Source organism: Mastigoproctus giganteus, chromosome 13, assembly GCF_048544385.1.
Source record: "Mastigoproctus giganteus isolate SK-2022 chromosome 13, ASM4854438v1, whole genome shotgun sequence".
Taxonomy (NCBI): domain Eukaryota; kingdom Metazoa; phylum Arthropoda; class Arachnida; order Uropygi; family Thelyphonidae; genus Mastigoproctus; species Mastigoproctus giganteus.
The window spans coordinates 157,228,542-157,246,169 of NC_143587.1; the positions used below are offsets into that span (position 1 = coordinate 157,228,542).

General features: G+C 36.6%; 1 protein-coding gene across 1 annotated transcript in view; it reads left to right on the forward strand.

Annotated features, from left to right (window-relative positions):
* The window catches only part of LOC150076547 (uncharacterized), a 247,321-nt gene that overhangs the window by 116,633 nt on the left and 113,060 nt on the right, over window positions 1-17,628 (forward strand). The window contains exons 5-6 of the mRNA XM_090387087.1: window positions 1,921-1,967; window positions 16,912-17,089. Coding sequence (XP_090243213.1) covers window positions 1,921-1,967; window positions 16,912-17,089 — 225 coding nt within the window. The remainder of the gene's footprint in view (window positions 1-1,920; window positions 1,968-16,911; window positions 17,090-17,628) is intronic.

The window sequence follows — 17,628 nt, forward strand, 5'->3', positions numbered from 1 at the left end:
AAAGTATTTTAAGATTCTTTATTAAGTATTGAAAACTTTACAACAAAAAATAATGAAATGATTAATGTTAACAACTGTACTGATTTTACATCACTATATCCTGCACGAGATTTTATCACTGCCTTACACAGACATGGCATTCTGGCAGTTAATTTTATAATAGTGTCTTGATTAGCATTATTCCAAGCAATCTGCAAGGTTCCCCATAAATTTTATGAAGATGGGCAGATGTCATGGATTTGATGGTCTATATAATCCCAAAGCTCTTTTCAGTTTAAGTCAGGCAATTGGGGTGGCCAACACCATAATATTCAATATCCCATAATATTTAGTTGCTAAAAAATCCCTGCACATCTTAGAGCTGTGCTACAGGTTATTGTCTTATTATGATATAAAATTTCCATAATGTTAAGTCCAAAGGATAGTGTATTATGTTCAAGAATGTTTTTATAGCCTTCTTTTCTTAAAATTCCTTCAATTCTGACAGTATCATCCACTCTAGAAAAAGAGAAGCAACCCCAGACCACCACCGTGCTGTAGGCACTAAACAGTGGGGCACTATTTTTGATTCAGTTGATCGTCTCACATAAACTCTATGCTAGCTGATTGTCTCACATAAACTCTACCCTTGGATCCAAAAGTTTCAAATTTGGATTCATCTGTCCACAGTGCGTTTTTCCCCGTTTCAGTTGTCTGATGTTGATGGCTCTTTTTCAAGCCAACCATTCCTTTTGATTTTCCAGTTTTAATAAGGGTTTTTGGAACATTACACAACCATGAAGTCCTGCTTGGTTAAGTTTTACAGTAGATGTAAACATGGGAGTCTCTCTATTCCCGTTGAACACAGCTCGGATTTCAGATGTAGTAAGTCATCACCACTTGAGTTTAGAAATCAGTGTTATGGTCGTATATTGTGCTTCCATGTTACATACAGTTGTCCTGATCATGGTTTCTCCTTTAAACTGCCAGATTCTGTACTCCTTTGAATGAGAGGCCCCGGGTGCCAAGCAATTGTGACTGAGCGATTTCTCTGTGCTTAAAGTGCAATTTTCCAAAAAGTGATTCATAGTTTTTTCACGTTCCTGTCCTTAAAAAATTTATTTATTTAATAACAGCTGTTGTTAAAAAAGTACTTGTACAGAGCAAGAAAGGAAAGCCACCTTTCTTTATTTCTTATATTTTTATTACTAACACCTACTACATTTCACTTGGTCACACCAGGCATGCTCCTGCCTCCCCGTGGTAGAGCCAGAAACCTTGGCAGAACAGTTAATCTGCCAACTGCCAAAAGGAGCAGTTGTTTAACACAAGTTTCCTCCTCTAGAGTCGACAAACTCTCAGCCAGACATAGAAACTGAACAGGATATGTCTCAACCCAAGAGGTTTAAGACCAAATCCTCGGCGATCGATTTTCCTGAATTTCTCATAATGCACTCTCTTACAGATCAGCTTCTCACCAAATTGTCTCTGATTCTTATCCAGAAATACCTCAAGTCTTGCAGGATCTCCTAAAACAGTCAGGCTACTGCAATCAGGGGACCTACTAGTAGAAACAGTCAGCAGGAAACATTCGAAGCATCTACTGAAAGTTACAAATTTTGCTGGAATTTCAGTAAAAGTTTCTCCCCGTGGTACCCTAAACACATCTAAGGGTGTTATATCCAGCTGGGACCTATTGAATGTCTCGGAGGAGGAGATAAGTCCAGAGCTTCAGGAGCAAAATGTAATTGCAATAAAAAGAATCATAATTAAAAAGGAATAAAATATACCTACAAGGAATATTATATTCACTTTTAATGCTCCAAACCTACCTTCTTCCATAAAAGCAGGTTATCTTCTTTGCAGTATTCGACCCTACATACCTAATCCATTGAGATGTTATAAGTGCCAAAAATATGGCCACTCTCAAACGGCATGCAGAGGAAACCCAGTTTGTCCCAACTGTGGGTCTTCCGATCACACTCAAAGTGATTGTTCAGCAACAGAAATGAGGTGTCCTAACTGTAAAGGCAACCATTCTGCCTATTCTAGGACATGCAACAAATTGAAAACTGAAAAGAAAATTGTAAAATACAAGATTGAAAATAAAGTAAGCTTTCAAGAAGCAAGGAAATTTATTGCTCCCAATATTTCTAAACATACATACTCCAGTGTGGTGCAAAAATATCAATCAGTGGCTACCCAAACTGATGTTACAGTCCCCTCCAACGGGCGCCTCCGTAGCCAGGTGGGAAGGAGCAGCAGTGCGTAGCACACGCTTCTTGATAGACCGGAGTTCGAGCCCGTCACCACCAAATATGGAGGATGCGGAAAGGTCAGGGAATGACCACCGCATATTCCTGTAGCAATATAGCCTTAGTTGCTAATGCTCCTAAAAACCAAATAACAAAACAAAACAAACAGTCCCCTCCAACACTTCAATTTCTGACTGGGCTCGGACTGTTCTCTCTCAGCAACAGTCCAGTATCCCCAAGCACTTGAACCAGGCAAGCAATATTGCTTTTACAGTACCTGCAAAATCTCCTTCTCCTCCTCCAGTGATTGATTCTACATCAAATAACCGAGGCTCAAACATAAAAAAGATTATTCAGGACACATCCATGGATACAATTGACTCATCCAGAGAGGAAGACCCAATCTTAAAAAAATATGTGGAAGAAGATACGGACACTGGTCGGCCATTCTTCTTCAAAAAAAGAAAAACTGAAGCCCAAATGCCATAAACCAGTCACATCAAAAAAACAGTCAGATACAGCTTCTTCTATTAAACACCAATAATGCCTTATATTCTACAATGGAATTGTAGAGGATTTCTTAGCAACTTTAACGATATTCAAGATTTAATTAACTGCTACTCGCCAGTTGCTTTTTGTCTACAGGAAACATATCTAACTCCTCAAATTTCTACCACCATAAAGAGCTATTCTATCTGTCGACAAGATCGTGATACTTCAAATGCTGCCCATGGTGTGGCTATCTTAGTTAGCTCAAAGATCCCAATCAAGCAAATTGTTCTACAAACTGAAATTGAAGTTGTTGCTGTACGTTCGATAGCCCAGATTGCATTAACACTAGTATCAATCTATCTCCCACCAAGACATACCTTCTCTTACCAAGATCTTGAAAACCTGCTAATACAGTTACCATCACCTGGCTGTCTCTTGGGGGATTTCAATAGCCACCACCCCCTAGGCCCCTCCATAGCCAGGCGGGCAGGAGCAGCAGTGCGTAGCATACACTTCTTGGTTAGACTGGGGTTCAAGCCCGTGACCACCAAATACGGAGGATGCGGAAAGGTCAGGGAATGACCATCACATATCCATGGAGCAATACAATTTGGTTTTTAGGAGCTAATGCTCCTAAAAACCAAACAACAACAACAACCACCACCCCTTATGGGGATCGACTAAATTAGATAGACATGGTCGACTAATTGAAACGTTTGTGAATAAGCAAAACCTTATTGTTCTTAATACAAGTCTACCCACTCACATGCAGTTACCTACTGGACAAATTTCTGCAATGGATCTCTCAATATGCTCCCTGATTCTGTTTCCAATCATGGAATGGTCTGTTATGGACAACCCCATAGGCAGTGACCATTTTCTGAGTATATGTGATCTGCTCATTGCGCAACCACCATTAGCCCAACCCTGCAGGAAATGGAAGTCCTCTCAAGCCAACTGGGTCAAATTTCAGTCAGCAATTTCATGAAATAAAAGTTTAAGGGGGGAAAAAAACATTCACAATAATAAACAGATTATTAGAAAAAAAGGGGGGGATGGAATAAATGCAAAAGAAATGGATATTTTGGTTCTTCATTTTTCAGTTTTTGCCTATCAATTATCAGTGACGATCAACAACATTGTATAGTTGCTACTGTTATTTCCACCAATTAAAGGTAAATATGTAACTAATAGCAAAAGCCCGATTCAAATAATTTTAATCTTATAACAAACACAGATACCCACCACACAAATAATTTATAAATTCTACATTGCTTTATATGAGAAAAAGTGTAGTTTTGAAAAAAAAAAAGCATGTGCTTTAAGTGTTATTCGTGAATTCAGTGTGGCCTCTCTCTTCCGCAGTACAAGCTTCTAATGAACATTCTTTAGAATTTTCTAGTCACACGGACCCAGCTGATCAAGATGCTGAGGCATTTGCAATTACTAATGACCTCATATAGATTGTTTATTTATCTACTGGAATACACTGATTGCATCAATTTCCTCCCTGAAATAATTTCAAACTGATTCGTAGGAAATATTTTCAAAAACTCAGATATGTGCTTAAAAAGTTCTCATCCCCTTCAGTTTTCAAATTTCAGCTGTAGGTTGATGACCAAAAACAAGACCTGAAGTTGGTTTAATCATCTTTTCCATCTATTTATTTGAAGTGAAACTTCTTTAGGTGCACTCCAGGCAGTTTTCGAACGGGAATTACTTGCGTTCGTGGAATGACAAAAATTGCAACGAAAATGCAACACAGAGCTCCTGTAAACGCATTACAGGCACTCTGAACTACGCTGAATGCACCGGTTCTTGTCTGATCAGTGAAATTAATCAGTGTTAGGCCCAGTTAGTACTTTGGAGGGTGACCGCCAGGGAATACTGGGTGTAGTTGACTTTTTACTAGTTAGACTATTAATAAAACTTTACAGTGTCATGTTTTCTCTAAAATATTTTTATAGTGGAATTGCCGTGTCATACCACGTAAACATAAACTCTTAATGGGCAATTATTCCAATATATCGCTGTAAATAAATAAATTAATTATTAATAGATTGATTGCTGATGCAGCAATACTGAAGAAACTTTGATATTCACAAACAAACTTTGCATTATCATAAATTATGATAATGGCATTTCTTTGGAGAATTGAATGAAGCAGTCAGTATCATATTATTATTAAGCCATATAGTGCAAGGAAGCCTGAGGATTATGCTGCAACAGCCAAAAAAATTCCCGAGTTACCCTAAGAGAGAGAGAAAGAGAGAGCGAGAGAGGGGGAAAGGAATCACCAAGAAAGGGAAGAATGATGATATCCAGCTCAGGACCCTGAGTATGCCAAGCCATACTCACCAGATGTGAGCCCCTGGGGTATATTAATGCCATTAAATTAATCTAAGACAGATTTCAATTACCAAATGGACAGCAGAATAAATATAAAATATTTAGATCCAGTGATAATGTCACAATTAATGATTGCATTAACAATTGTTGGAAAAATTGAAAGAGTGAAGTATGGCAAATGCACAACCTGATAGTCGCCAGCACATTTTATCAAAACAATAAACCTACAAGTTCACTAGGGTAGAGTATAAAAATGTTTGTAATTGATATTCGATTATGTCTTTTTTAGAAAAAACAGAGATACAGTCATCACATATGGCAAAATGTTAACTCTATTATATAATGATTATAGGAATGCAGTTAGTTAGTATGACGGTTTTATTGATTTGGAACATGAACATCCAAGATATAATCTGTTAGTCTTTGCGATCTGACAACAAGAATATCCTAGACCTCATCATCACACATGAATCAGATGACATAACAGGGCTGACAGTAGAGGAACCAGTAGCAGGAAGTGATCACGGAGTTCTACGGTGGATGATGATGACGAGAGAGGAAGCAGAAGTAAAAGGCAAAGGAATGGGTTTTAATTTCAGAAAAGGAAATTACGATGCCTTAAGGTACTACATGGCCTCTATTAACTGGGTAGATATCGTGCAGAGAATGAATACAATTGAACTGTGGTACGCTTTTAAAACATTAATCACAGATGCCTTGAATGCATATATACCATTAAAAAAATACTCCACTAGAAGGGTTCCAAGTTGGATGAATAGTGAAGTTGCCGCATTACTTGAGCAGAAAAAGGTGGCATGGAAAGGTTACAGAGCAATAAAAAGTACTGAAGCCTATAACAGCTACAAGGTGATGTGTAATAGAGCCACAGAAAAGGTTCGACAGGCAAAGGCAGTTTATGAGAAATCACTAGCAAACAGAGCAAAGAGGGGGGATAAAGAATTCTTCACATATATAAATACCAAGAAGAGCAGGACAAACCAGATCGGACCTTTACGTAAGGGAAAGGGGATAGTAATAAATACACCAGCTGCCATTGCAGATGAACTCAACAGTTATTTTGCATCGATATTTACAAATGAAAAGCCTTTTGTGGCAATGGGAAATTGTGGGAGCGAAGTTAAAAAATATGTAATTAATGATATTGAAATTTTGCAAGATTATTTAATGAAAAAACTTTTGAGCCTACAGACCAGTAAGGCTCCTGAAGTTGATGGAATATACCCTATAATCTTAAGAGAGGCGGCAAGCGAGTGCATTGAACCATTGAGGGTAATTATGTGAGCATCACTAGACTCTGGGGAGATTCCCATGGATTGGAAAAGTGCAAATGTATCTCCCATACATAAGGGTGGCTCTAAAAGTGAAGTTGGAAATTATTGACCTGTCAGTCTGACTTCAGTAGTAGGAAAAATCATGGAGGCAATGATCAAGGGTGGAATTCAGAATCATTTGGATCGAATTGAAATTCTCAAGGATACACAGCATGGTTTTGTAAAGGGAAAATCATGTTTAACAAATCTGGTTCGCTATTTCAAAAGGGTCACTCACGAGCTGGATTTAGGGAATAATTTCGACATTGTTTATTTAGATTTCAGCAAAGCTTTTGACTCAGTCCCACATGAGCGGTTGCTTTATAAGCTGGAACAGGTTGGAATCACTGGGAAAATCCTTAGATGGATAGAAGGATGGCTTCAGGGCAGGAGGCAGAGGGTTGTGATAAATGGCTATTCCTCAGATTGGGTTGATGTAAGAAGTGGGTCCCTCAAGGATCAGTATTAGGACCACTGTTGTTTTTAATTTTCATAAACGACATTGATGAAGGGATAGAGGGCGTGATGTCTAAATTTGCAGATGAAGTTAAAATTGGTTGAGTAGTTAATGATCACTGTCAAGCTGAGCTTCTTCAGAGAGACCTAGATAGACTTCAGGAATGGTCAGAAAAATGGCAGCTGTGCTTTAATCCAACAAAGTGTAAGGTATTACACTTGGGAAACAGTAATCCCAAAAAAACTTATTCACTTGGTGGAGTTCAACTAAACCCAGTACTGGAGGAAAGGGACTTGGGTGTTATGATACGGTCAGACATGAAATTCTCTGAGCATTGTAAACAGGTTGCAAGGAAGGCCCATGGTGTCCTATCGATGATCTATCGAACTTTTGCAAGTAGAGATAGGGACGTGATAATCCCATTATATAAGGCTTATGTTAGACCACACTTGGAATACTGTGTTCAAGTATGGAGACCGCACCTAAAGAAAGACATCGAGCTTCTTGAAAAGGGTGCAAAGAAGGGTAACTTGCCTGGTGAGATCGGCAAAAGGGCGTCCTTATGAAGAAAACTTCGAATATGTGGGTTGCAGAGTTTGGAAACTAGACACCTTAGAGGAGATTTGATTGAGGTGTTTAAGGCTCTGAGAGGCATCAGTAAAATGAATGAGGACAAAATTTTCAAGATTATAAATGATGCTAGAACTAGGGGACATAAATTCAAGTTACGGGGGGAAATGTTTAGATTGGACTGCAGGAAGTTTTATTTTAGCCAGCGAGTTATAAATTACTGGTACAAGTTGCCTTCATGGGTGGTAGAGGCCGACAGTTTGGGGAAATTCAAAGGTCATCTGGATAGTACTTTCGGGTAAGGGAAGCGCATAGGATGATAGGTTTAATTTCCTTTTTATTTATTTTTTATTTTATTTTTTTTATTTATTAATTATTATTATTTATTTTATTTATTTATTTTTTGTTTTTATCATTGTTTTGTTCGGATTTTTTTTTTTTTTTTTTTGGCTGGTGCAGCATAAGCCATAGGCTTTCTTGCACCATGCGGCCGTTACTAATACTCATACTAATACTAACAGGATAGTTGTATTTGAGCAGATTGAAGAGAAAACTATTTATTGAAAATCTATCCAACCACGTGAAAGTATATTTGAAGCTTAAAATACTTTGATCAATATCCGGACAGGATTTCGATTTCTTTAATACGTGGTTGTGCAATTTTCTTTGCTTTCTTGAGGGTAAGAGGAGACTGATTCCTTTTGAAGTGAAACTTTTTTAGGCTCTCCCCAGGCAGTTTTCACGTGGAAGTAACCTGCATCTGCAGATTGACAAAAATTGCAACGAAAATGCGACACTAAATTATTCGTAGCCTACCACTATTGTACCACTCTGTATCAAGCATGAGCGATGCAGCGCCGTACGTAGCAGCAACGCATGACACAATCATTATCCCTGTGCGGCCATGGTGTAAATCGCATGCGTGTTGCGTTTATGTTTTAAATCACTATATCTCAGCTTCTAGCAGTCAGATTTTAAAAATTTAAAAACCCAAATATTTTCTTTCGTCATTCTCTACCGTATTTCATAAACAATTTCGATAGAAAAAAAAATTTATAATTCAACATGCCGAAGACTAATAGTGAGCGTTGTTAAGGCATATAGAGCATGTATACGTGCAATGCGACCGCTGAAACCACCTCCATTGAGTACAAAGAAGAGATTTGTAAAAACTTTCTAATAAACTTGTAAAACAATTGTAAAATATTAAACCACTGTAACATTGAAATAATAAATATTTCAAAAGATTCTGAAGAAGTTTCACTTCTGCTGTGTGTGCTCGGCACAATTATTTTTTTTATTTATTTATTTTTTAATGTATTTTTCTAGGTCATTCAGAGATTTCTAGAGCATTCGGGAGCTTTATACAAGATTCAAGAATGTTTTAAAACATTCTATAATATTGTTACATGCAGAAGAAAGGTTGGGAGGTTCTTCATTTTGCAATTTTTGCCGATCAATTATCAGTGGTGTTCACCAACATTGTATGGTTGCTACTGTTATTTCCACCAGTTAAAGGTAAAAATGTAACTAATAGCAAAAGGCAGATTCAAATAATATTAATCTTATAACAAAACACAGATACCTACCACATAAATAATTTACAAATTCTACATTGTTTTACATGATGAACTGTGTGTAGTTTTGAAAAAGAACAACATGTGCTTTAAGCGTTATTCATCAACTCAGTTTGGCCTTCCTCTTCTGCAATACAAGCTTCTAATGAACATTCTTTAGAATTTTCTAGTCACGCGGAATACGTGACGAAATGATTCAAAGCTTCCCACCATTGTACCACTCCGTACGAGACAGGAGCGATGCGGCGCCCGCTGAGGCATTTGCAATTAATGAACTCACATAGATTGTTTATTTATCTACTGGAATACACTGGTCGGCATCAATTTCCTCCCTGAAATAATTTCAAACTGATTCATAGGAAATATTTTCAAAAACTCAGATATGTGCTTAAAATGTTCTCATCACCTTCAGTTTTCAAATACCGTAGATTAATGACTGAAAACAAGACGTGTAGTTTAATCATCTTTTCCGCCTATTTTATTATTTTTTTTTTTGTGTGTATTTTTCTAGGTCGTTCGGAGATTTTTAGAGCATTTGATGCAAGAAAGCAAGCTTATAGAGCATCAGCCAAAAAAATAAACAAAACACAGATACCCACCACATAAATAATTTACAAATTCTGCATTGTTTTATATGAGGAACTGTGTAGTTTTGAAAAAGAACAACATGTGCTGTGCTTTAAGTGTTATTCACGAACTCAGTGCGGCCTTCCTCTTCTGCAATACAAGCTTCTAATGAACATTCTTTAGAATTTTCTAGTCACACGGAATACGAGATGAAATGATTCAAAGCCTACCACCATTGTACCACTCAGAGGCATGAGTGATGCAACGCCTGCTGAGGAATTTGAATTAATGACCTCACAAAGATTGTTTATTTATCTACTGGAATATACTGGTCGGCATCAATTTCCTCCTTGAAATAATTTCAAACTGATTTGTAGGAGATATTTTCAAAAACTCAGATATGTGCTTGAAAATTTCTCACCACCTTCAGATTTCAAATACCATAGGTTAATGACCGAAAACAAGACCTGTAGTTGGTTTAATCATCTTTTCTGTCTATTTTATCTATTTATTATTTTTTTTTGTGTGTATTTTTCGAGATCATTCGGAGATTTCTGGAGCATTCAGGAGCTTTATACAAGATTCAAGAATGTTCCAGAACATTCTAGAATGCAGAAGAAAGCATTATTGAGCCATATGATGCAAGAAAGCAAGCTTATAGAGCATCAGCCAAAAAAAAAAAAATAATAATAATAAATAATAAAAAAAAAAAAATTTTTTAAAAATCCTTCCCATTTCACCCATCCAGTCACTCTAAATGTTTGCCTAGTTCAGCTTTAAATTTATTTAAGCTATAAACTTCCACAACAGATGGAAGTCTGTTCCAGCAATCAACTATCCGCTGGCTAAAGGGAAACTCCCACACATCTATTCTTCGTCTTTCCTCAATTTGAATCTATGCCATCCTCAGGTTCTTAATCTGAGCAAGCAGAAGTATCCCATCAGCATTGAGCCTATTCAAGGCCTTGTACACCTCACAGGTGCTCAGTCTCCAGATGCTGCAACTTACAGAATTTAAGCCTCTCCTGGTAAAGAGGGGTTGGGATGTTTCTGGAAGGGTCTAGAACTTTCAGTGGAGTTCTCTAGAAACATTGTGAGCCTTCTAGAAACTTTTCTACCAGTCCCACATATATTTTATACCGTATATATGAGTGGGTTCTGCACCAAACAAGCATTTTCATATTTCAGAGAGCGAGTGTCAAAAAAAGTGAGGAAGTGTTTTAGCGAATTAGTGTTTGCAAACAAGTGTTGTGTTTTGGAAAACAGGCCGGAACAGGTCTTGAGCTTCGTGATGCACGATCATGCTCAGTTGACTTTTGCTGTTCAACCAACATACAGTCTGTCCCTGACGTACGTAAGAGATACTTTCCAGGACTTCTTACGTAAGTCGATATTTACTTAACTTGGGAATGACTAATAAAATATTGCTACTATATCCCTGATGTGTCAAAATTACTAAAACCACATAACCTCAGAAGAAAAATAGTTATATACCATAACAATTAAAAACTTTATCTGGGGACAGCGGTGAATTAACCGGAGTGGCACATAAGAAAAAAAACATAAAGGGAAAATAAAAATGCATATTATTGTACTGTAAAAACTGATATGTATTTTGTGTGTTATGTAGGCTTTATAAGGGCTACTAAGGGAATCAAAACCAAAGTGTACATATTTAAAAAAATTGGCATAACCCACACAGTGAATCAAAGTATATACACTTCAGGTGTGATGAACTGAAGGTAACTTAAAACGAACCTGAAGCATTAATAAGACACATTAATCAAAGGTGTTGTAGGCTGAGTAGAATGTGATATGAACTCTTTGATCTTCATCTGTTTCGTATGCTTTTTTTTTCTCTTCATAAATTTTGCAATAAGCTGATAAGCAATCTTTAACTTTTCTTTCTATTTTCAAGAAAAGTTTGGTGTTTTCATCTATTCCATTGAACATAGAGACCTTGAATTTTACGAAATGCTTCTGCCATTTCCTTTAATTTGAACTGCTTCTTGGGTTGCTCTGATTCCTCAACAGATTCAGCTCTCCCTTGCTCCTCAACTATTTGCACGTTCAACTGGGCTAGGTCTTCTGTTGTTAAATCTTCACCTTGTTCATCCACACACTCGTCTACATCTTTGTTCTCCAGGACCAGCTGCAACTTCTGGGCTAAGTTTACAGTTTCTTTGGTAACAGAAGACATCAATCATTTTTGTTGAAGCTTTCGTTGTTAAGATTGGAATGTTTTAGAAGATTATTCCAAACTCCTCTCATACAAGTTGTTGTCACATCATTCCAGGCTCTTGAAATGTTGCATATTCCATCAAGGATGTTAAAGGGCTAGAGTGTAATTCTCTGAAGAAATAGCTGATGGGACACAGTCCACGTGGCTTAAACGTTGTAAGGTGTGTGGCTTAAACTCTGAAGTGCTTCAACATAGTTCACCTGTCTTAAGGCGCCTTCGTAGCCAGGTGGGCAGGAGCAGCAGTGGGTTCGAGCCCGTGACCACGAAATACGGAGGATGCGGAATGACCACCGCATATCCCCTGAGCAATATGGCCTTAGTTGCTAATGTTAACCCTAGTTATTTACCTAGATTCTAGTTACACTGCAGGTTATTATCCAACACAGTTTGTATGGGAATGAAAATAAAAACTTATTGTTCCTTCATTCGACTTCACTCTTAAAAATTATACAGAAAGTATCTTTATGATCTTACCAAAGAAACTTACTTAAGTCCGAAGTTACATAACTCAGGCTTATTTAAGTCAGGGACTAACTGTATATAAACTGCAATACACCATTCAACTGACTAAGCTGATGAAGAGACACTTAGTCGTCCTGAAATTTGCTGTATATTTTATTAGTTTTGTCCATATTTTATTGTATTTTAATGCTTTTATCTCATTGTATTTTAATGCTTTTATTTTAATCAGTTTTAATATTTTATGTAGATATTATTTATTTATTTTAATAAATTTATTTTAAATATATGCTAATTCAGTTTGTTGGTTATCGCTAGAAAGTTTTGTGATGTGAAGTGTGTGTATTAGTGTAAATCGTCGATGTGTTTACTTACAGTAGAAATAAAAATCTACAATTTCTTCACTGTATTCTTATCTACTGTGTTCTTGCTGGAATAAGCCTGATAGCTTTTCCTACATTTGCAGAGAAGTGGTATTAAAATTGCAGTGGAAGCCACTGTCACAACTTGTGAGAAAAGCCTATGAACTCTATTTTGGATGTGAGGTCGGAGGTCAAGATAAAGTATGGTTTATTTTGAGTATGGGCTGCATAGATTTCCTGTAGCACATGTTCAAGATTATTAGCAGGCTGGCTTAGAGGTAGTTATAAATTGATGCCTTTTGCTGTTCTTGTGATACAGCGGGAACCTCAAGGCTACATAAACGATTGTTACTTTTGCACAACCAATATTTTTTGTTTTTCTGGGACATCCAAGCATAATATAGAGTATTCCAAAATACCTTCTGCTCTAAGGCTGGTTCCTCACGATGATACAACACCAGTGCCACCAGGAACTTATGGACTTGACTCTGATTCAGGATCAGAAGAGTCTCCAGAAGATGCAGAACCCAGAACGAGTACAGATCCAAACTTTTCAACCCTTGATACTGCATAGCCACATCTAACCACTCAGGCAGAATTGAATGATTTGGTCAGAGATTTGGATCTCTCCAAAACCAAGGCTCGGTTACTAGGATCACGGCTTCAGCAGTGGAATCTGCTTGAAAAGGCACATGAAGGAAACGTATGAGAAGTTATAGGTTCTTTTGCAAAAAATGTGCTATCAAGAATACAAACGGAATATCTGTGCTGAGCTAGAAATGGTAGCTTTGCCGACTGGGTTGCAAGGTGGATATACTAAATACTGCTGCTTTTTATGTGAGTGGGATAGTGGAGTGAAGGATTGCCACTACAGGGTAAAAAAATGTTCGACCTTTCAGAAACAACACCAAGCCAGAAAAATGTAGCACATCCTCCTTTGGTGGATAAATAAAAAATCTATGTACCTCCATTGAACATCAAGCTACATTTGATAAAAAAATATTTTTGAAAGCGATGGACAAAAAAGAGAAGGATTTTCCTGTTTGAGGCAAAAGCTTCCTTGAATCAGTGAGGCAAAGATAAAAGGGAATTTTTGTGATTCCTCAAATCAAACTGCTATTCCAAGGTGCAGAATTCATGAAAAAATTAAATGCTACAGAAATAACAGAGTGAAAGACTCGAAAATGTCTGCAAGAACCTTTTAGGCAGTGAGAAATTGCAAAATTACAGTGAAATTGTGGATGAACTAATTTTAGTATGCAGACAGTTGGGATAAAGTAACAGTATTGACCCTATAGTGCAAGGAAGCCACAGGCTTTTGCAGCTTATAGTTAAAGTTTCATTTCCTACATTCCCACTAGACTTTTTTCCTGAAAACTTGAGAGTGGTCTCCGGTGAACATATTGAAAAGCGTCAAGATATTTCTAAAATGGAAAAAAGATACCAGGGAAAATGGAGTTAAAATATGTTAGCAGACTACTGTTGGAATCTCGTCTGGAAGTCCCAACCGACGATTATAATATTTAGTACTGTATGTAACAAATTCTTAAAATATATGAAATCTTTTTTATTAGAAACTTAGTTTTTGATTTTAATCCCTTCTCCCTTAAAATTGGTAGGTGTTACAGCAATGTGGTTCCCCTATTTGAATTCAGCATTGTCAAATTTACAAGAATCACCCTATTACTTATTTATTTTTTTTTTTTTTTGCCAATCAGTGATATCAGACAATCCTAACCACACATACTACTCTTCATCTTTTTCTCATGAACAACCCTTCAAAGTACACAGTTGATGTGAGTGGTCCTCTAGGCACTTTGTATTACAACTTGATGATGGTTTCTTCTCCAGAGGAGTGGAGTTTTATCTTATGACCATTCTCAGCCTCATGTTGTTTGGTATTAGAAGAATGCAAAATAGGATGATATGCAAGATTTCTATTCTTATTTTCCTTGTTTCGATTCACTGGTCAGTATCATTTTCCTCCCTGAATTAATTTTGACAGATTCTCTTAGGAAATGTGTCCAAAAACTCGGGTAGGTGCTTAAAAAGTTCTCATCACCCTCAGTTTTCAAATATCAGAGGTTAATGTCATTAAAGCTTTATTTCTTACATTCCCATTTAGACTTTTTTTCCTGAAAACTTGGGAGCGGTCTCAGATGAACACAGTGAAAGGTTTCACCAAGATAGTTCTCAAATGGAAGAAAGATACCGGGGAAAATGAAGTCCAAATATGTTGGCAGATTATTGTCGGAATCTCATATTGGAGACCAGTGGATTATTATAAAAGGCAATACATGACAAAATAAGTGTTTTGTTATCAGATAAATATTCAATGTAAAAGTTTGATGAATTTTAAGCAGTTGCTCTTGACATTTCAAAGGTTGATCCTGTTTGGCATAAAGCTCTTCTAAATAAGCTTCCAGCTTATGGTTTGCTAACTTTTTTTTTTTGTAATTGGGTATCCAATTTTTTCACTGACTGCGCAATGCGAGTGTGATAGATGGCTCTCCGTCTTCTAATTCTTTCTTCCACTCTTTTCCTCTTGTATACTAATGGCATTTTTCTGTTGAATGAAAATCCTATCCATATTTTTGCTGATGATAGCACATTGCATTCCACTTTCCAGTTTGTGAAACCTTGCCCTGCACAAACAGCTTCAACTTCTTGAATAGCCACTACCACTTTCCTAAACACTGTCCTCCAGTTAATTCTCTAATGGAGATTACTTAGTTAATTTCAATCCTTTTAAAACTCAGTCCTGTCTTATACTTGCAAAAAAGGTTCTTCATATGCTCCTATGCGTTATCTTTTATAATGCTCAGATTTCTAGACAAGATCATGTCTCTATTTAGGGATTACCCTGAGTTCTATTCTGTCTTTACATAAGCACATCACAAATATTGCTTTTTCTACATCTAAAAAACTGAGTTTCTCTTTTGCTCTTGGTGTTATGTTTCTTCTAAATAGCTACTCACTCTGTATAAATCTGTCTCAGGTTTCTAGACTTCATTCAGAGGAGTGCAGTTAGGTTAATTAATGATCCATCTCTTACAAAATCTGCACCCTGTATCTCATACATTTTCTGTTTCTGCTGTTTGTCTTTTCTGTAGATACTTCCATGGGTGCTCTTCTTCTGGATTGTCTTTAATCCCCCCACCTCTCTTTCAAACCAGTCTGAACATGTTCTGCAGCCAGTCAACATCTATTTATTGTCCTACTTCAAACTCACAAAACCAACTTTTCTTCTTCCAATTTCTGGAACAACCACCCTTCACATGTATTTCCTGAAAATTACAATCTGCAGAAATTTGTGTAATCTCAATAAGTATCTTCTTTCATGTTCTGAACCTTCAACCCATACATTGTAATATGTGCTGTAGGGGGGAATGATCAAATTATTTGAAATGAAAGCATTTTTCTATATATGCTTTAAAATCTGTTTATTGCTAACAGAGTCTAAAAATCATGTTTTTGATCCCATTTCCTCAGTGAGGGTTATCTTTTGTTTGAAAAAAAAAATAAATAATAAATAAATAAAATAATTACCAAATTAGAAACTCATTTTGTGAGTTTGGTGTTTATGTGACTCTCACATCAGTGACCTTGGATTGCTGCTTATAGCAAAACTGAACTGTTATTATTTGGTTATCTGATTAACCTTGGTACATCTGAGACAGTATGTGGAATATCATGGAAACTGCATCCCCAGCAGGGATGCAATTTCCATGATATTCATACCAACATGCCTAGTGTTGACTACCATGCCATGTTCATATTTTTTCTAATCTTTCTTCTTGCACTGAAGTTCACGTATAATTATGGTGTATGCAGTTGTGTTTCATAGTGTATGTTACAAATCCATGTTACTGAAGGAATGTACCATTTCATGAAAAGCATGGGTGTAGCTAATAAAATGGCCACTCATTGTGAAGAAGCTGCAGATGACCAGAGGTTTTTTAAAATGTTGTGACATGGGACTTCAATGGAAAGAACTTAGTGGGATCTTAACTTTAATTTGAAAAAGGAGTGTGTGAAACATCCTTACAGTAGTACTTCTCACCCATTTAACATGGGTGAGAAGTACTACTGTAAGGATGTTTCACATAAAATTTTTTGAGAAATTATTTTTTATTGTAATTGCAGCTTAATGATAAGGAAATATTTGATTTTGTCTGTATTTTTCTGGAAAATAGACAAATTCAGATTATAAATCATGTCAATTTGTGATGATCTTTTATCATTAAATCATTTGTTAATTTTGCTTTCAGCTTCATTTACCTGAAGGAGTTACCTGCGATGTAATTCTATCAAGTATGGTAAGTGCTGGTCACTTTTTCCTCCAGCAGCCAACACATCCAACATATCCTTCTTTAAGTGGTTTAGATCAATGTATGCTTGCTTGTTACTCGAGGATGGATACACCTCAGCTGCCCAAGCCTGTAGAGCGTAAGGTTTATTTATTTTATTGCTTTTTTTATTGATATAACTAATATATCACTGAATATAAAGATTAATTACTAATACAGTAATTTCGCCATAAAAAAACATTTCGCGGGGGTTACGTTCCTGAGAAATGCCGCGAATACCGAAAACGCGAATACTGAGTTATTGCTCCCATAGTAATAAAGGGATTCCGTTCCAAAGTATGAAATATATAAGAAAAACTGGTCTAAAATTTTGTCTATGTATGCATTATATGTACCTTCATAATATGACTATGTACATAGACAGTACATAGTGAATTGCAAGCATATGGCATCGAAATGAAGATAAGAAACAATTTAATATTAAATGTAATATTTATTAGAAATTTCAAACAAGTCTTTCAAACCAGTGCCTTTGCTAGCAAAAAAACTTATCCCGCCAGTGCTATCACCAGTTCCGCTAAAGTGTTGATAAAGGAGTTTTGCCTTTTCACGAATGATGAGTGAACTTAACGGAATTTTATTTTGAGTTCGGTCTTCTATCCACAGATTTAAAGCCTT